The sequence below is a fragment of the Hirsutella rhossiliensis genome, assembly GCF_020360975.1.
Source record: "Hirsutella rhossiliensis strain HR02 chromosome Unknown scaffold00001, whole genome shotgun sequence".
In the NCBI taxonomy this organism is placed as follows: domain Eukaryota; kingdom Fungi; phylum Ascomycota; class Sordariomycetes; order Hypocreales; family Ophiocordycipitaceae; genus Hirsutella; species Hirsutella rhossiliensis.
In genome coordinates, this window is record NW_025408667.1 from 8,570,886 (window position 1) to 8,589,402 (window position 18,517).

Below are 18,517 nucleotides of genomic sequence, written 5' to 3' on the forward strand. Positions count from 1 at the left end.
TTGGAGCCGCGGTTTTGGATCGCAAATACAAGCAGCCCTTCAACGACGAGCATGTCTTGAGAAGATTTGGCGTTGAAAGGCCAGACGGGCTTTGAGCCAACAGAGGAAAAGCAACCACCTCACCAGCACTCGACCGGAATGTTGACCCTCTTTTTCCCCACGCCAAGCGTCACGACTTGCCGGCAACGAAGCCGGGGCAGCTGCAGACTGCCAGTGCCAAATACATGTAGGTACAGCAAGCTGGGTGAGGGTTCCAGCTCGCCGGCAGTCTAAAGCTCGCTCGCACTCTGTTCCCCCGGCTCCGCGTCTCCCCCACACACACATCCCGGGTTTCGCTTCTTTCCCCACGGCCAAGGGAGCCCCAATCTCCAGGGTGGAAAATGCTCCAAGTCGGACACGGCTGTTCGTCCGCAGTCCCGTCCACTGCAGCCAATCCCGCTCCAGGCCCTTCCCGTCGCCCGCCCATTGCCTGCAGCCGCCGGTCGGCCTCCCCTTGCGGCCCCCCGGTTTTCTCTCCTCTCGCTGTTATTCTCCCCGTCTCAAGTTGGTATCCGCTGACCGTGCTTGTTGTTTCGATTGGTCAAGCCTGCGTTTAAACTTCGAGTCTCTTCATCGTCACTGCTCTCCAACGCCCCAGTCAGGTCAAACAGCATCCAACCCCGGGACCCAACGTTGCAGCGTCGAGCTCATTGGGCTGAGCTTATATAGAGAGGCTCGGACCCCTTTGCCGCCCTCCGTTCCGGGCCTCGACGATTCTCGTCCTTGTCTGCAGGTCACATAGTCGGAAGCGCAAACTACTTGTAGTTGCGTGCCTACGTCGCCATCGCACGCAGCTCTCTTCCACGACTTGTTAGCAAGTTCGCTGACGACCCTCTCTGAGCTGCATATGATACCCGCAGCATTTCATCAACACAGGTTCAGGAGCTGCGAATTCCACATCAGCTACGACGACGCCTCCGCCGGTCGAAGCCACCAAGAGCCGAGGTTGCCACCACGACACACGACAAGGTTTTCACAGTCGCAAGCGCATAAACCGGCTCTTTGCTCTCGGTTTCTGCTGCGTCTTTCATCCATCAGCTTCGTCGCCATCGACACCTCGCCCTTAAGCCACATAGTCGCGCCACCATGCTCCAGGTCGCGCTGAGCCCGTACAATGTGGCGCTGGCCGTGCCATGTGTCCTGGCCGTCGTCTGGACTTTTCTGAGACTCCGGCTCGAGTATCGCTTGAGACAGAACCCCGGCGTCAAGGCTCCCGTCTTGGCCAACAACCCCTTTGGCGGTAAGTATTGATGTGTGAGAGTGAGCGTTGGGCGTCGAAACGGCTCCAACAGTATGGAACTCTCGCCACCCTCCTGTTCCCCTCCTTGTCATCTTGTAGAACATTTCCGTCCTCTCTTGAAGTCGTCAACTCCCATGCATCAGCACATAGGCAAAGAGCATGCCCTGACTGACTGAGCCCTGCAGCCATCTACTTCTTCTGGGAAGCAGCATACATGCAGGCAACCGACCGCCTCCTCGCTTACTTCGATACCATCTTCACGCGCTTCGCCACCCCATCCTCGGCCTGCCCGCACGCCGTCGAGCTGCCCTTTGCCACGCGGCGCATCATCATCACGCGCGAGCCCGAGCACGTCAAGACGGTCCTCACGAGCAAGTTCGCCCGCTTCGGCAAGGGCGCCCTCTTCCACGACGCCTGGAGCCCCTTTCTCGGCGACAGCATCTTCACCACTGACGGCGCCCTCTGGCAGCGCAGCCGCGCCCTCATCCGGCCCATGTTCACCCGCGAGCGCGTCCGCGACCTCGACATCTTTGACCGATGGACCGGCCGCCTCTTGGCTCACTTGCCGGCCGAGTCGGGGCGCGCCGTCGACATTTGCGATCTCTTCTACCGCATGACGCTCGACGTCACCACCGACTTTCTCCTCGGCGAGCATGTCGGCGCCCTGGATAACCCCAACAGTGCCTTTACTAAAGCCTTCACCGAGGTCCAGCGCATGCAAATGATTCTTACCATTCTCCAGTGCGTTGCCGTCTTTGCCCCTGACGCCACCTTGAGCATGAGAACGCTGCTAATCCCAGTTGCGGGCAGCCCCTTTCGCTGGCTTATACCAAAACGTAAGTACACCGACGGCATCAAGCTCATCGAGCGCTTCATGGACCCCTACATCAAGGCAACGCTGCGCCTCAGCCCCGACGAGCTCGACAAGCTGTCAAAGTCGGACAAGGAGTTTACCTTTCTCCACAACATTGCCCTCCTCTCGCGCGACCCCAAGGTCATCCGCGACCAGATCATGGCCGTCCTGCTCGCCGGCCGCGACACCACCGCCTCGACGCTCGCCTGGTCCGTCTACGAGCTCGCAAACTACCCGCGCGTCTGGGCCAAGCTGCGCGCCCAGGTCCTCGAGACGGTCGGCCCGCACCGCACCCCGACCTACGAGCATCTCAAGAACCTGACCTACCTCACCCACACCCTCAACGAGACGCTGCGCCTGTGGCCCGCTGTTCCGTACAACCTCCGATCCTGTGGTGCGTCCATCCCCTGGTTTGGCCTGACATGGATCTACCCTCGGCACAGGAGACAGACGCAAGCATACTGACAACTCCCAATAGTCGAATCGTCAACCCTCCAAGGTCCACCCGGCCAGCCCGACATCGCCGCCCTCCCCGGCGACGTCATCATCTACAGCACCCTCGCCATGCAGCGCCGCCGGGACCTCTACCCGCCCGCCTCGGAAAAGTTTGCCGACCCGGCCATCTTCAGCCCTGAGCGCTGGGAGCACTGGACCCCCAAGCCCTGGCACTACCTGCCCTTTAACGGCGGGCCTCGCATCTGCATAGGCCAGAACTTTGCCCTCACGGAGATGGCTTTTACTCGTGGGTTGCCCCTTTCCCCTGCAAATACTATACTGGACCGTAAAAAGTGGCGCGAAAAGAGAGAAAAGGAAAGAGAACGAGCTTCAGCTAACCGCGCCGGTGTAAAGTGGTTCGTCTGCTGCAAAAGTACGAACGAGTCGAGTACAGGGGCGACTGGTCCGCCCAGTACCACAAGGCAGATATCGTCGGGTGCCCCGGCCAGGGCGTCCCCGTGGCCTTTTACGAACCCGGCACTTAAGGGAATTGGATAGTGCCACAACAAGGGAGTCGGGATAAGACTTGGAGAGGGTCCCGCGTTTGTCCTGTCGACAAACATTGGGGGTGGGAAACACTGTACATGAAAAATGGCGAGTGGGGATGAGAATGGCATCAGCTCACCCTGGTCATATATGTTGCGCAATAGTCAACAAGGTCGAGCCGGCCAACATCTCTGTAAACTTCCTGTACAAACCATCCATCCTTTGCAAGCTGCTGTTTTACCCATCCTCCCTTTGTTCATCAAACGAGGCCTCTACCCGGGAGCTAGCTCTTGGGTGAATGATGTCTCGCCTCGCGGACAGTTCGTCAACTGGCAAACTCTACGGCTGCTTCTCACACTGCTCGAGACATGCCAGACAAGGGTTAAATGAAAAGGTCAGGTCACCAAAGAACCATCCTGTGCGCTAGAGAAAACTTTTTGTTGTTACTTCGATGCCAGTAAAGCCAGCCATGCCCAACCATCGCCACGAGCATCGCGTACCCTCGTCATCCGCAGGGCAGCTCTCCTGTTTACTGTCGTCGTGTTCGAGACGTATTCGACACGATTTGACATGGCCTCTCATCTCCGACATCATTTGATGCCATCTCGACGCTCAAGACTCGACCTGTTTCCAAGACTACAAGTGTCTATCATCTTCTCAGCCTGACAAACATTGTTCAAGTGACGACATGAAGATGAAAGGGTGAAACAAGAGCATACTCGCGCTCGAATGAAAGGGTCCAGAGCGGCAAAGGAAAAAAACGCCCCCACCCACCCACAACATCAATGGCAAGGCCAGGGGTAGCGCCGTGTCAGCAACTGCAACGCTACGCCGTCCTCGCTCGTATTAGACTTGTCGGAACCGCCATCTGCGCATCATATCCGCAGCATGTTCACGTCCGAGATGCTCCTGTGCCTCTTGTGGCCCCCGCCAGCGTCGCCCGACGCCTTGCGCTTTGCCGAGGCCGACTCCAGAGGACTGCGCGCCATGTCACCCAGGTTTTTTCTCTGCCTTCGAATTGGCGTCAGAGGCAGGCCGGCCGTGTCGAAGCGATCCGATTTGAGGCCCTTGAGTGCCGTGTAGTTGTACGGCCCGCTAAACGCGAGGGAGTCCTGGGTGGCTTGGTTGCTCAGAATGAGCTGCTGGTTGATCTGGTTCCGGCGGAACGCGCCCACCGTTTCCGAGTTGAGATGCGACAGAACGTCGAGCTCGCTGGAGTCCGCCGTGGGTCTGGCGGGAGTGGAAGACGATTCCCAGTCGCCCGAGGCACCCTCCTCGCCAGAGGAATCGCCGGTGTCCCAGGTGATGAAGTCGTTGATATCCAGCTTCTTCTCCGCTTCATCCTCCTCGCTGGGCCCCGTCGAGCTCTCGTCGGCCGTGTTTCCCTCAGAGGGAAAGGGAAAGAAGGCCTCTGCCGGCCCCATGGTCTGGGCATTGACGAAATCGCCAAAGGTGTTGGACGAGAACATGGCGCTAAGCATCATGTTGGCCGAGCTGCTGAGGAGCGGAGACGGCTGCTCGTCCATGAGCCACGGCAGGTTGAACTGCTCCGGCGACAAATCGAGCTGGCGACGCCGATGGGGGGTGAAGATCATCATTTTCCGCGTCAAGGGGTTCAGGACCGCGATGGGCTTCTTGTCCGACCTGTCGAGATTGAACCGGCCGACGCGGGGTTGGCCCCGCTGAGGCTTGACGGGAGACTCAACATCGGAACCGGACGCCTCGCTCATCGGGACCGACGGACGCCGAGTTTTTCTCCGAATCGGAGGCTCAGGAATGTCTTCTTCGGTCGTGTCGCCATCGGCTGCAGGGCAAAGAGACGTAAGCAAAATCATGTTCTAAACACAGCACGGTATAGGCAAAGACTCACTCTCGTATCCGTCCAGTTCCAGGTTCTCCTCAAAGGCAGGCGTGAAGCTCGCTGGGGTCGCCGCGGGCTGGGTGGGTCGAGGGGTGGCCGTGGGCGTGTCGTCTTCCGACAGCTGCCGGACGACCTCTTCCGCATCCGAGTCCTGCCGGCCATCGTGCTGGCCGTTGAAGTCCCAGAAGGAGCCCGATCCGGACGACTCGTCGGCGTCATGTTCAATCTCGCGGCGAAAGGCAGGGTCAAGTGAGCTCTGCGAGACGAAGATGTCGGGAAACAGATCGGCGTGATCATCCTCCGTGTCGGTCGAGTCGGAGTCGCTCGAGGGCACGTCGAAGTGGACGTGGCGCTCGACAACGGCATCCGAGGCGAAGGAGTTGAAGAAGTCTGAGACCTGGCTGCCGTCCACCTCCGAAGCGATACCGGCCCAGCTGGCGTTTTCGTCGGCGTTGTCGTCGTCAAGGAGGTGGTCGTCCTCGGCATCTTCGTCATCGTCATTTTCGTCGTCATCATAGTCATCGTCATTGTTGTCGTCTTCGTCTTCAGCATCTTGGTCGACCGGTTGCGGCCGAGGAGCGACAGAGGGCAGGGCAGAGCCCTCTGTCAGGATGTTCTCCTCCTCGGCCGCCTTGACATCGTCCTCGTCGTCATCCTCGGAATCACTGATGTCCTCGACGGCCGAGTAGCCATCGTCATCGGAGAGGCCGAAGGAGGAGGACGAGTCGGAGGGTCTCCGCTTCGATGCCTTGACGGAGGTGGAAGAAAACTTTTGCCGAACGTTGCGGGACATTTCTTTTGCCGAATGGTGATTGTAGGTACTGGTTCTTGCTAAAAGTCAGTGTTGCGACGGGCTGCGGCTGGGCAGCAGCTGGCAGTGCTTAGCGCGGGAGGCGCAAGTGGTGGAGTGTATGCAAATGCCGAGTGTCGTTCTCGTGGGCATGGATGGAGCGAGGGATGGGTATTGTTTGGTCCTTGTTCCCTCGCCGTGACGGGTGTTACTGGTTGTAGTTATGAGTTGCGCGGATGTCGAAGTAGTGGCTCGACAGCGAGAAAAGGAGGAGCCCAGGGCAAGCGGGCAGGCAGCAAAATCTGGAAATTTCAGAGACAGACTCTCGGGGAGCTGATTCCAGCTCGGGAGCGGGAGAGGCTGTGGAAACGAATCGTCGATTTGATTGAACTCGGTGAACTGCTGGACTGCGAGCCGTGGCCGGGAAGCAGGCACGGCCCGCAGTGGGCATTTACAGCTCAGCGACGGCCTGAGGCATTATGAATTCGACGACGTTTCGGATGGATGTTGATTCTAGGTGATAGGGTTTGTAGGGCGACTTCGTTGTCTGGATGATGATGCTGGTGATGCAGCAGCAAGAGGGGAAAGGGAAAAGGAAGGGGACAGAACGGGAGAGGGCGAGAAATACGCTGCTTCTCCCCCCCCAAACTTTTTCCTCCAATGGTGGGGTTCCGGCGTCTGATTCGCCTGAGCGGTTCGCGGGACGGGAGGCGCTAGGCCGCATTGGGCGTGCAGCGTCACCGCTCTTTGACAGGGCAGGTGTGTTGAGGGAGCTCCTTCTCCAACAAGACGATGCGGTACCTCGGACAATGTACTTAGCGGCCAGTCGTGAAGCTTGTCGTGCTTTTGACTCTGTTTCTGGTGGTACGAGAGCTTCAATCAAGCTCCAAGCTGCCAGGCACTTGACCAACGAGAATCTGCCTCTGCGGAGCGGAATTGTCGGCGACCACGGGTTCAGACGGGAGAGTCCTCGTCCAGACTCACCAGTCACCGCACATGACGGCTTGCATACGCACGCACGGGATGTCCCAAAGACGGTGAATCCGTGTCCACGTCTCCGTACATGAAGCACATCACTGGAGACCATGCAGAGTACAAGGGTCATTTTGCGTACCCGCAAAATATCCAACAGAGGGGCGGAGAATTCCTCACTGCTCCACCGGGCTCTCCTGGTCGAGGCCCACGACGAGACACCCAGTTGGTCGGTTGGTCGAACGATGATGATGGATGATGAGTGACCGCCAATTCAGTCGTCAGCTCATCTCTTTTCTCTCTCAGCTCCGGTCGCCAAAATACCTCTTTGATGAACTTCCCCCCATACAGAATACATGCCAACTTAGATGTGCCAAGGGAGGGGGAGAGCCGAAGTGGCCCCATGAAAAAAGCCTGTTTCAAATCCCCTTTTTTCTTTTTGCTGTCCCTTGTCCCCTTTAATCATGCCATGACTGCGGCTCTCGGTCTGTAGCTTCCTGCAAGAAGGAAAGATGGGAGGGGCAGTCGGCTGCAAGGACGGATCCTCGATCTGGACATGGGAACCTGAAGGTCGTGAGAGAAGAGAAAACAGTATTCGATGTAAACCATGGACGTCTCGGAGGCAATACCCTTTTCAGCGGGACGAGTGAATGACGAGCTACACACGGAGCTTGATGCGTACGAGTCAACTAGCCCGATCGTTGGGCCAGTCGTGCCGTACAGACAAAGTGCGGTTTTCAACAAATGATACTCGCAGACAATCAAGCACCCTAAGGCTCCCTTAGAGTCATATGTCCGTATACTTGCCAGGTGCTCGGACCGCAATGCGCTTCGCGTCGACTAGTTTGTCGGGTGGCCAAGTCCAGGGTAGTACTGGCTTCAAGACGATGACTCGAGGCAATGACTCACTCATAATAATACTTTGATGAACCAGAGACACCACGCAAAGGGAGACAGTGAGCCGGGCAGGAGGAGATGGACCACCGTCTTTCCAAAGGAAATTGGTCAGCTTCAGGCTACGCACAGTGTAATCGTCAGGGTCGCAGTCGTCGGGCTCGTGGTTACACCACCCTCGTGCCGGCAGCACAGAGTACTCGTATTCGCACAGTACGTTTTGACGATGGGCGGCCGATGCCGGGAGTGAAGGGTGTGCCAACCGACGGTGTCATGTTGGAGGCAGGATTTGCACACGGTCTTTACACGAACAGACAACTCGGGCTAAGGATATCATCCTCTTCAGGGAGCAGTGGATGCGCTGCGAGAAAGCAGCAAAGAGACCAATGATGTCGCAAAAATACCCAAAGTATCATTCTTCTTGGCGAATCGCGCTTTTTTCATGCTTTATTTCCGGTTGGGTCCGGGTTACATTTCGAGGGTCCAGATGACAAAGAGGCTGAGAATAACTTAAAAGTGGATTACATGAGCCTCATCCGCCACGGCGGCGGCTAAAAGGCGTGACCAGAGCCGCGCGCCTCTGATGCCCGGTATCTAAGCGCCCGCCGTCGGTCACGCACGCGCGCTTATCGACTGCCAGGTTGCCCGGCCAGCCACGCATGCCCCGGGGCGTGCTGCAAGTAAACAAGCCCGATTCATCATGCAAACGCACGTTCGTCTGTGGTGCTCGCCCCCTTTCATCTCCAGAAACCCCCAGCCCGCCACGCTCCACATCCGCTGCAAAGCATCTTACTCTGCATCCCTCTATTTTTCTGCAGCGGATCCGAAGCATGACCCTCACCTTGTATCTTACCACCTAGGCCTTGTCTTCTCGTCGCCCGTCACCTCACGCTGCACCTCTCTCCTCGGCCTTTGTTTTTTCCCTTCTTCACTCCCTTTCCCGGTTGCGCCGTCGCCGTCCAGGGCAATGGACGCCCCTGGCAAGCCGTCAACGTCGCACAACCTCTTCGAGGTCTACCTGCGGCTGCGACCGCCGCCACCCGGCGCCGGACACGCGGACCGCATCCTCAACGTTGAAAAGCCGGGAAAAGAGGGCGCCCGCCCGTCGCACATTACGCTCAACCCGCCGACGGACCGCCGGAGGGCCATTGAGAAATTTGCCTTTACGCGCGTCTTCGAGGAGGACGCGACGCAGCTCGATGTCTTTGACTGCGCCGACATTGCGACGCTGGCCGAGGGCGTCTTGGCCCCCCAGGGTGGCGAGGGCACGGATGCCGTCGTGGCGACGCTCGGAGTGACGGGCTCTGGAAAGGTAACTATGGAAGAGAAGAAGAAGAAGAAGAGGAAGAAGAAGCCTCTTGGCTGCCACAAGGATGCTGACCAGAGGACAGACGCACACAATCTTGGGATCCAAGAGCCAACGCGGCCTCACGCAGCTCGCCCTCGACGTCCTCTTCCACTCCATCGACCTCAACATGCTCGAGGCGTCGTCGCTGCCGACGGTGCTCGAATCACTACAGGCCTGCGACCCGTCCGAGTCCCTACTCAGCACAGCGCCGCACTTTCTCGACTCGACGTACGCAGACCCGTTGGGCGCCTCTCGCACAAACTCGCGCGCCGCCACGCCCATGGTTGTACACACCTCCTCCCTCGCTCTCCTCGTTACCTGAAGGCTGACCAAGAGTCAAGGGCGGCGACCATGGCCTCATGTCACCGCCGCCGCGGCGCAACCTCCAGCGACCCTCGGCACTCCCGCAGACGCCCGACGTCAGCGGCATCCACGTCGCGTGCGACGCGTCGGCCGAGTACGCCGTCGTCGTGTCCATGTACGAGGTGCACAACGACCGCATCTACGACCTGCTCACGCCGCCGGCCAAGTCGGGCGCCGCCAAGGACATCCGGCGGCGCCCGCTGCTCTTCAAGTCGACGGAGCTGTCACCCGACCGCAAGGTGGTGGCAGGCCTGCGCAAAGTGGTGTGCACAAGTCTCAAGGACGCCATCATAGTGCTCGAGGCTGGGCTCGTCGAAAGACGGGTCGCCGGCACGGGCAGCAACAGCGTCTCGAGCCGGAGCCACGGCTTCTTCTGCTTCGAGGTCAAGCGTCGCACCCGCAGCAGGCGGCCCGGGCCCTGGGTCGGCAGCAAGCTCACCATTGTCGACCTGGCCGGCAGCGAGCGCGCCCGGGAGGCCAAGACGCAGGGGGCGACGCTGGTCGAGGCAGGCAAGATCAACGAGAGCCTCATGTATCTGGGCCAGTGTCTGCAGACGCAGAGCGAGGCCGGATCGTCGACAAAGGTTGCTGTCCTCTCCCCTTCTCTCTTCTCTCATTGACTGACTGGCTAACGTCGAAGCCACAGCCCAACGTTGTCCCCTACCGCCAGTGCAAGCTGACGGAGCTGCTCTTCTCCAACTCATTCCCATCGGCCTCGGCGGCCGCGCACCCTCACGCGCCGCGGCGGAACCCCCAAAAGGGCGTCATGGTGGTGACGGCCGATGCGCTCGGCGACTTCAACGCCACGTCGCAAATTCTGCGATACAGCGCCCTGGCACGCGAGGTGACGGTGCCGCGAATCCCTTCCATCACGGCCACTATCCTCGCCCACGCTCCGCAAGCGCCGATCCCGCCGCCCACGCCGTCGGCGCCGGCGACGACGACCCAGCATCACCCGCGACCTTTCATGCCGCCGGGCCCGGGAGGCTGCACGAGAACACACACGCCGCCGGGCATCCACCCGGACGAGCGGGCGACGATGGAGATTGCGGCGCTCGAGATTGCGCGGATGAGCGACGAGCTGGAGCAGCAGCGCGACGAGCTGGAGCGGCAGAGCGAGGCGCGGCTGGCGGCCGAGGCGCATCTGCTGAGCATGGAGGAGCGGATGCTGGACCTCGAGGCAGCGGTGCGCGACGAGTGCGCAACCGAGTTTGAGCAGCGGCTGACGCTGGAGCTGGCGCGCTTCAAAGCGTCGCTGGCGCTCGAGCAGGAGCGCAGCGACGAGCACTGGGACCGCAAGGTGGACGTTCTCGAGCGAGGCCTCGACAGCAGTGGCAACAACCAGCAGCAGCAGCAACATCAGCATCACGAGGGCGACAAGGAAAACGTGCTGGTCGAGGACATGGCGCAGGAGGTGGAGCGGCTGCGGCGCGAGAACGCGGTGCTCAAGCGCGAGCTCACGGGCCGCAGCCCCAGCAAGCGCATGCCGCTGGCGGAGCGCGACGATTTTGTGGCTACGCAGACGCTTTCTCCCTCATCCTCGTTGAGCCTTGGCTCAGGAGACGGCGGCATGGCCAGCGTCAGCTGCAAGCTGGAGCGGATGCGCGTCAGCAGCGCCGGCGGCGACAGCGTCCGCACGGCCAGCTCGGGCAGCCCGGCCAAGAAGGTGCGCAAGCTGCCGACGAAGCGGTGGGAGGAGCTGGATCTCGAGGATTAGACGGGGGGAGAGGTGGCGAGTGTCTCGCAGATGATGGAAGCAACCCGCCCGTCAGCAACTCTCGAGGAACGGGTGCGAGAAGACGGGTGTTTTCTGGCTCCTGGCTCATGGGATTTACTTTGTTTGTGCTGGGGTTTGCTGGAAATGATACCCTGCCCGTTGGTTGCCAAGCCTTGATTCTTAGATAGACTATTTCCTTCTGCGGCCATCTGTTTCTCGGGATTGCCAAGACTGGCCATGTTCTTTTTAATATCTAGCAGAAATGCCATCTGCCTTATCGTTCCGCGCGGTTTCGGGCATCGCGATTCCGATGCTTTGGGTTTTGATCGGTCCGGGCATGAAAGAGAGCCGGTCCAAATGGCAGATGATCATGACAAGGCTCTCTGTGGGCTGAAGCTAGGGAAATTTGCTGCTACTATGCAGACAGACATGAGGCGCCACAAGGGCTTCAGCGACACAGGCTCCTCTTGCCCCCGGACTGGGGAGAGCAAAGCGGACGGTACGTCATGAAGCCGGCCCTCCCACTCAGTGGATGAAAAGACGTGGTCATGGTATCCAATATGATCCAGAGAAGCGAGTCTGGTTTCTAAAGCTGATGGCCTCCCACTCGCTGAAGCCCCCAGCCTCCTGCGCCGTGGTTTCCCCTCCTTCACTCCCGTTGCAGTATCACCAGCAAGCCCATGAGGCCCAGCATAACCGTTTTCAGCCAGGGGTGCTCCGACAACATAATGGTGACGTAGCCCACAAACGGAACGTAGCCGACGACGCTGCCGATGATGTCTTTGCGCTCAAGGTAGTCCTGGCCGCGGGCGTAGAGGTCCGTGTCGTCGGCGACGTTGTTGTCGCCTTTTGTGAGAAGCTTGGCCTTGTCTCTGCAGGGCCCATAACCGTTAGTCGCCTATACTCTGTCTCTCCCTCTCTTCTAGAAATGCGCCAATCAACTGGGCGGCAAGACTCACCCCACGCCAAACTTGCGCACGACTCGGTGGACAATGGGGATGTCCTTGTCCTTGACGTTGTACACAACCACCTCTCCGACGTCCGTCTCCTTCCATACGTTTCGGTTCCACAGGAGCAACAGGTCTCCACGCTGGAAGGCCGGCTCCATGGATCCGGAGAGGACGACAACTATGGGAGACGGCGAGTCGGCGGCTATGGACAGGCCCTTCCACATCTGGAGGCAAATCAAAACGGTTAGCCAAATTTTATTCAAGAAACCCAGGGGCTAGACTCGAGAGGCCGTTGTTGATGCCGCAGCGTACCATAAAGGCCGTGGAGAGGATGAGGGCAAAGTTGAGGAGCTGGGCGGCCGCCTGGCGCGGATTCTGCAGGCTGGACAGCATGGCGACGAATACTTTCTGTGCCGGTCCAGCTTGATTCGAGGGGCGGGGGATTGGCGGGAGTTGGGCCGTCGCGCAGCGGTGGACAGGGCGTGGCGAGGTCAGGACAGATGGGCGGGTCGTGGCTCGCGATAGGCAAGCTGGCGTTTTCCGTGTCGGGCTATGGTCTTAGCTAAGCGGACGATAAGAGTGCTTATCTAAAGAGATACAAGGTAGGTACCTATGTACCTTGGAGTGTATCTTCCTTGGCCACATCTGACATTAGCAAACAGCAGCTCCTTTTGGCTGACAGAAAACATTCCAATAGCACGCGGGGAAAGCTGTTGGCGCATCACTACGATGTTAATGCTGGTGTTGGTCGGGTGCCCTGGCGACTCATGCCAGGGCTCGGGAGCTCATGCCGGGGCTCTGAAGCTCTTGACAGTGCTGGCTTGGCTGTCTGGAGCGGCCTTGTAGGCTTGGACCAAAAGACACCTCGTGCACTCTGAATTTGAGTAAAGGAAATGACTATTTGAATCACCATTTCACATACCTCACGGCCGGTCTTGGAGCATTCTGAGGTCATAGATGCCGAGACCCTCGGCCGCAGCGGCCCATCGAGATCAACGATGCAGGGCTACTGATGATGTCATGAAAAGACTCAAGGTGCCACATGCGCCCGCACATATAAAGCTGCTTCAGCGCTGGTCTATCGAGTCTTATTTGTCCACTACAGATCTGCGCAGACACCCGGCATTTATCCATCCTGATATCGTCCTCCAACGCCACACAATGACCGATACCAACGCGCAGCAGCCAGGCATGATCGCCAGCCACGCCCAGTATGCCAAGGGAGTCGCCGAGGTCAGTTTGCCGCGTCCTCTCACCGCCAAAAATACCCATTGACCGATGCCCAACAGTCGACAATTGGAAACGTCACGGGCTCCGAGGCTTGGAAGAAGTCGGGTGAGCAGGACCAGGCCGCGGGCGTCGACGCAATGAAGCAGGCAGGCGAGAACCGCGACTCGACGCAGGGCTACGGCAAGGTCGAGGAGATGGCGGGCAAGGCCGTCGGATGCCAGGGGATGGAGAAGGAGGGTGCCAACAGTCGAAAATAACAAATCGCTCATGACAATACATTTGCTGTCAAGCCTTAACGCCAGCCTGCTGGACGCTCGCATGCGTGAGAAGTTGCATGTCGTAAAACAGAGCAAAGAGGAGCACGACAACGGGTGTTCCTCTACCCTGAAGGTGCAACGTCTCTTGCCCTCTTCAACTCGCCACAACCCTGACTTCATCTGCACTGGAAGGCGAAATGCGGTGGCTCTCCCCCTTCCCGGCTGCCTCGAGAGGCAAAATGGGGGCATCGTGAACATGGTCAGATGTCAATACCTATCCAAAGTGTTACCTTGCCCTGGCGCCAATTCACCGTGGCAGTCCAGGTACTCATGTCAATGCGAGTCGGGTCCCAGGGCACGAGGCATGAGCGAGGACCCAATTGTAGCTGCCATTGCCCGCTCCGTCTCCTCCAGGGCAGTGCCGGCCGACGCCTGCCTCCTCGCGCAAGCCTTCTCACCTTCCGTCAACTTCCACGCGTCTGCCTTCCAAAACCCCCGGACCTCCGCGACTCTCTTCTTCTTCTCTCCTCTCCGCCTCCACAGCTTCCCGTCTTCTTCTCGCACCTCCATCGCCTCGGGCACATCTTTTTTGGCTTCCGCATTGCAATACCTTTCGGCCACTTCTTCGCTTTGCATCCTTTCCCGCCTCTTCGCCGTCTCCAACTGTGGCCTTGGCTCCTGGCATGGGAAACTCAGCTGGCCGTGTCCAAAGCAGCAGAATGTCGTCAACGCCTCTTCTCTCGGCTGCCGGCGGCCTCCCCGGACCCAATGTGATGCAAGACCATGTAGGTGGCATCTCCCCAAGCGGTGCGAGACGTGCTGCCTGACCTTTGACACCACCTCTCAACAGCCTGCCTTTCTCCGTGTCAGCCATTCGCCATGGCAATGCATCCCCCAAAACGTCCTCGTCGTCCTCCGAGGAATGATGCTGGCCTATCTCACGGCCGTGGCGGCCATGATCGGCCACTACAAGCACACCGAGGAGTCCGAGGACAGCCCTTGGCGGCACCTGTTTGACTTTGGCCTGATCAGCTACGCCCTCGTGTCAAGTTACCACCTCATCACCTTTGTATGTCTCCCTTTCCCCATCCAACATGTACGCTCCTGTGACTGATGAGCTTGCCTGCCTGGCAGTCGTGGACCTTCACCCACCTGTACTACCCCGATGCCGACGGCGTCCAGGGCGGCGTCGAGTCTTGGATCGTCCGCGCCATGTCTCTGCCTGCAAACATGGGTAGTCTCCGCAAGCAATTCTACTTCACCCTCTTCTACGCGACGGCCACGGTCTTTTCCTTCATGAACTCGTCAGTCTACTGGTTCGTCACGCGTCAGCATGACACGGCAGAGCTGCTGGTCGCCGCAGCCACTGCAACTGGCAAGGGTGCCTCGCCAGCGCTGCTCGTGGGTGACGGTCCCTGTATGTCTCCTCGTCGTCCCCGTGGGCTGCAGGGCTGCTGGTGGCTAACGAGCAGTGCAGTCAGCGACCTCTTCGGCGAGGGCTGGTTCAAGCCTTTTATCATCTGCAACTTGTACGGAGTCACATCGGCCCTCATGATTCTCGAGACGATTTTCCTGAACAGCACAAAGCGGCCTGCGGTGAGCTCCAGGTCCTTATCGATCCTTGTTGTCCTGCCACTGACACAGACACAGGCTCTTGGATCCCACTTCTTCGGCCTCGTGGTGTACACGGGTCTGTACCTCGCCTGGGCCGCGCTTGGAAAGGCTTGGACCGACGTCTTCCCCTTCTTCTGGCTCGACGAGGAGGAAGTTGGCTCCAAGGAGGCAGTGACGGCTTACTGCATGGGCTTCGTGCTTCTGTCGCAATTCAGTGAGTAAACTTGGCCTTGGAGTGGCTGCTGCGGTGCGACTGACTCTTGGACTACTTTCAGTGTACACGATGATGCTTGGCTTCGTTGGCATCCGCGAGGGAGTAACCCGGTCCCTTGCCGAGCGCGCCGGTTCCATTGAGGCTCTGGAGGGTTGAGACGTCTGATTGGGGTGATGAGTGATGTCGCGCCAAAGATCGAGGGTGGTTCTAGGCGAGGTGAGGGCGACGGGGTCAGGAAGGAATTGAAGGGCAGGTTGATGCGATGGCGAGGGCGGTGATCGTTCTGTGCCACTGTGGCAACCTGCAAACTCCCGCCAGTATTGTTTATTTCGCTTACCTAGAAGACTACGCGCCACAGCAGGCTGAGGCAGAAAATCCTAGACTTGACTCTTTTGAATTGGCGTGGCTCCTTATGGTGAAAGGGGGCTTGTTGGTGACGACTTGGTTGTCGCGTTGGGTGAGGACGAGGACGGGACGCTTTTGGTGTTGAGCCGAGGCCCTGCAGAGACGACTGGACGTTGGTCCCCACCTCGCTTGTTCCCGTCCGTCTTCACAGGGGTCTTGTCTTGGACATGGGCTGTGGCCCTGTGGGGAAGAAGCATGGATGATATGTCGTTGGCCAGTCTACTGTAGATCCAAGGGTGCCTGATGATGCAGATGAAGGGACTCACGAGCCGCTGGAAGCCACCATGCGCAATCCGATCGTTGCCCATCCATCGGCGGTGAGGCTGCATTGGGCATTATTCACTGATGGACGAGGCTGGTGGTGATTGGACGCCGTCGGCGCGGTGCCAGGGTTTTGCTTCTTGGACTCCTGCCTTTTGCACTCCATACAGTAGCGTAAGTTACTAGCCCACAGGCAAGGCAGACAACCGTGTACGTGCGGGGGAGGATTGGACATGGGATTGGTTGCTGTTAATTATTGTTTATTCATAAAGAGTGAGGCTGACTTGTACCTTGGTGGCTGAGAGCCCCGCCTCGAGGTACCAGCCCGGGTCACTCCTCTTCTTGCTCTTCTCATTCCTCTCTTCCTCCTCCTCCTCCTCCTCCTCCTCCTCCTCCTCCTCCTCCTCCTCCTCCTCCTCCTCCTCCTCCTCCTCCTCCTCCTCCTCCTCCTCTTCACCCACAATCGCTTTCAGGGCCGCAAAGCTTTCCACGAGATTATTCCGTCTTGCTTCGCCAAGAAGGTATAATCTTTTGCCCGGGCCTCTGTCAATTCTTTGTGCGTCACTTACATTCTTTTCACCCCCTATTTCCCCTTACCCCCATCCTTCTCTGCGCTCTTTTTGTCGTTCTCTCGCCAAGGCCAAATTTGCGAGCCGGACATCGTCGTCTCTCTCGAGTCGTTTGTTTGCCTCGCGTCTCGGACGAGTTTCGCTCTTGTCCCTCACCCCAAGCGTCGTCTTCAGCCATGTTCAAGCGGTCATTCCGGTCTCAGGACCCGGGCCGCGTTGACAAGACGGCCAGACACAAGAAGCCGGCCTCGGTCCGGGATCCCGGCAAGCTGTCCAAGCTGCAAAGGTCGCTCACCGAGCAGGACCTGGTTGGCTCGCAGTCAGCCGCGCCCTCGCCGATTGTGACGCTGGCCGTCGGCCGTGACGGGCGCCTCTTTGCAGCGCACCAAGACGTCTTATGCCAGTCGCCTTTTTTCAGCGCGGCTTGCCGAGCCAGCTTCTCGGGTGTGCAGAGCCGGAGAATCTCCCTCCCCGACGAGGACCCCGAGGTCTTCTCGGCCGTCCTCGAGTACCTCTACAAGGGAGACTACTACCCTCGCCTGTTGCACAACAGGCACCGCAACTCTTGGGAGCTCGAGGACCGCCAGCGAACGCCCCAGACCTCGCCCAACCCAGAAACCGGAGGTGGCCGCGCCGGCGAGGCCATTGTCTACCTGTCGAGCATCGAGGCTGCCGTCCTCCGCGACACCGTCATCTACTGTGCCGCCGATCGGTACGACCTCGACGAGCTCAAGCGTCTGGCCCTTCGCAAGCAGGGGCTGCAGGCCGGCATCGATGTCGGCACCATTCTGCGGTCCGCCCAGTACGCCTATGCTCACACGCCCGACTCGGACAGCCGCCTGCGCGCTCATTACCTCGCCCTGATTATCCGCTGCCGCAGGACGTTTAAGCGCAGCGGCACCATGCAGGCTGAGATGGAGGCCGGTGGCAGCAAGTTATTTTTTGACCTGTTTGTCGCCATGTGCAACCATCTCGACGACGTCATTGACGCGACGAATGCTCGCACGCCGAGGACCGTCTGAAATGGGGGATTGCATGCGCGTCAAGCAACAGCCACCACGTCTCCCACCCCTTGTGCGCACAGAATGAGCTTGTTTGGAAAGAGTGAATTGGATAACCAAGGAAAAAGCCGAATTCCAGAAAAAGGGAAAAAAATGGAGTCGAGTGATTTTCGAGAGGGCTTCGAGTTCCAGGCGGCACGGGATCACCCCCCTCATGCTCTACTCATCAAATTGACTTGTTCCGGGCTGGAGTTTGCTCTTTATGTGCTGGGACCTGCTGCTTTGCTTCCTGCGATGTGGCCGAATGATGACATTTGATGAGTCTGCGAGCTGAGAGGAACTTGATTCCCGCAGTACACGAGCCGCAGTCCTCCGCTCACCCCCTTTTTGTTCATCTTTTCTTTACCTTTGCGCCTCTGCAAAGGGCTGGTTCTCTACTTCGCCTGGTTGCGAATATCTACTCTGTGCCGTGTCAAGCATTGCGCACGGGTTCTTTTCCTCTGGCGTTTTTATTCCCGGGACTGGATGTTGCGCTTTTTGCAGGTCAAGTTTCAGGAAGAGAACATCGTGTGAGGAGAGACAAGGGCTTTTAACATGCAGCCTGTTTTGTGTCGTATCTCTCGGCGGGCCCTATTCAGACTGACAGGACGGACGTACTGCCTGGTTTTTATGTAAAGAGCCAGATACTGCAGTGGTTCATTGCCTTTCATCAAGGATCGCGTGTGATCCTCCCGGCAAGAACAGCGACGGGGTCGAGTTTAATGAGGATTATGGCCACCTCAAGACGCTCTTGTGCGTTGTGCTTAGGGAGAGCTGTAGACATGCACTGTGAGTCGTGATCTGTGAGGACGAGGAGAGGAGTCCAAGCAGTAGGTGAGACTACACTACTGTTGAACTTTCCAAGCCAGGTCAAGGTCGAACATGCCCCAATAATTGCATTGTTGGTGCGCATTGCGTT

The 18,517-nt window shown here is 58.7% G+C and overlaps 7 protein-coding genes across 7 annotated transcripts; 5 read left to right on the top strand and 2 right to left on the bottom strand.

The window, feature by feature from the left end:
• Positions 1-1,125: 1,125 nt before the first annotated feature.
• HRG_01164 (cytochrome p450 domain-containing protein) lies at positions 1,126-3,112 on the top strand (the record flags this gene model as incomplete). The annotated part of the gene is made up of 5 exons (XM_044859635.1): positions 1,126-1,279; positions 1,465-2,020; positions 2,090-2,526; positions 2,611-2,874; positions 2,982-3,112. 5 exons carry the CDS (start codon positions 1,126-1,128, stop codon positions 3,110-3,112), a joined length of 1,542 nt encoding a protein of 513 aa, XP_044726035.1.
• Positions 3,113-3,988: 876 nt separating this feature from the next.
• HRG_01165 (Amidase) lies at positions 3,989-5,767 on the bottom strand (the record flags this gene model as incomplete). The annotated part of the gene is made up of 2 exons (XM_044859636.1): positions 3,989-4,917; positions 4,984-5,767. 2 exons carry the CDS (start codon positions 5,765-5,767, stop codon positions 3,989-3,991), a joined length of 1,713 nt encoding a protein of 570 aa, XP_044726036.1.
• A 2,830-nt stretch (positions 5,768-8,597) lies between these two features.
• Positions 8,598-11,058, top strand: HRG_01166 (kinesin motor domain-containing protein; the record flags this gene model as incomplete). The annotated part of the gene is made up of 4 exons (XM_044859637.1): positions 8,598-8,942; positions 9,022-9,261; positions 9,320-9,925; positions 9,988-11,058. 4 exons carry the CDS (start codon positions 8,598-8,600, stop codon positions 11,056-11,058), a joined length of 2,262 nt encoding a protein of 753 aa, XP_044726037.1.
• Positions 11,059-11,707: 649 nt separating this feature from the next.
• Positions 11,708-12,401, bottom strand: HRG_01167 (peptidase s24-like domain-containing protein; the record flags this gene model as incomplete). Its single annotated transcript, XM_044859638.1, has 3 exons — positions 11,708-11,930; positions 12,018-12,232; positions 12,321-12,401. The coding sequence occupies 3 exons, from the start codon at positions 12,399-12,401 to the stop codon at positions 11,708-11,710; spliced, it is 519 nt and encodes a 172-aa protein (XP_044726038.1).
• A 768-nt stretch (positions 12,402-13,169) lies between these two features.
• HRG_01168 (uncharacterized protein) lies at positions 13,170-13,495 on the top strand (the record flags this gene model as incomplete). The annotated part of the gene is made up of 2 exons (XM_044859639.1): positions 13,170-13,241; positions 13,298-13,495. 2 exons carry the CDS (start codon positions 13,170-13,172, stop codon positions 13,493-13,495), a joined length of 270 nt encoding a protein of 89 aa, XP_044726039.1.
• Positions 13,496-14,214: 719 nt separating this feature from the next.
• HRG_01169 (uncharacterized protein) lies at positions 14,215-15,479 on the top strand (the record flags this gene model as incomplete). The annotated part of the gene is made up of 6 exons (XM_044859640.1): positions 14,215-14,280; positions 14,346-14,564; positions 14,630-14,912; positions 14,973-15,091; positions 15,140-15,323; positions 15,385-15,479. The coding sequence occupies 6 exons, from the start codon at positions 14,215-14,217 to the stop codon at positions 15,477-15,479; spliced, it is 966 nt and encodes a 321-aa protein (XP_044726040.1).
• Positions 15,480-16,734: 1,255 nt separating this feature from the next.
• HRG_01170 (BTB/POZ domain-containing protein) lies at positions 16,735-17,580 on the top strand (the record flags this gene model as incomplete). The annotated part of the gene is made up of 1 exon (XM_044859641.1): positions 16,735-17,580. The coding sequence occupies one exon, from the start codon at positions 16,735-16,737 to the stop codon at positions 17,578-17,580; it is 846 nt and encodes a 281-aa protein (XP_044726041.1).
• Positions 17,581-18,517: the final 937 nt, after the last annotated feature.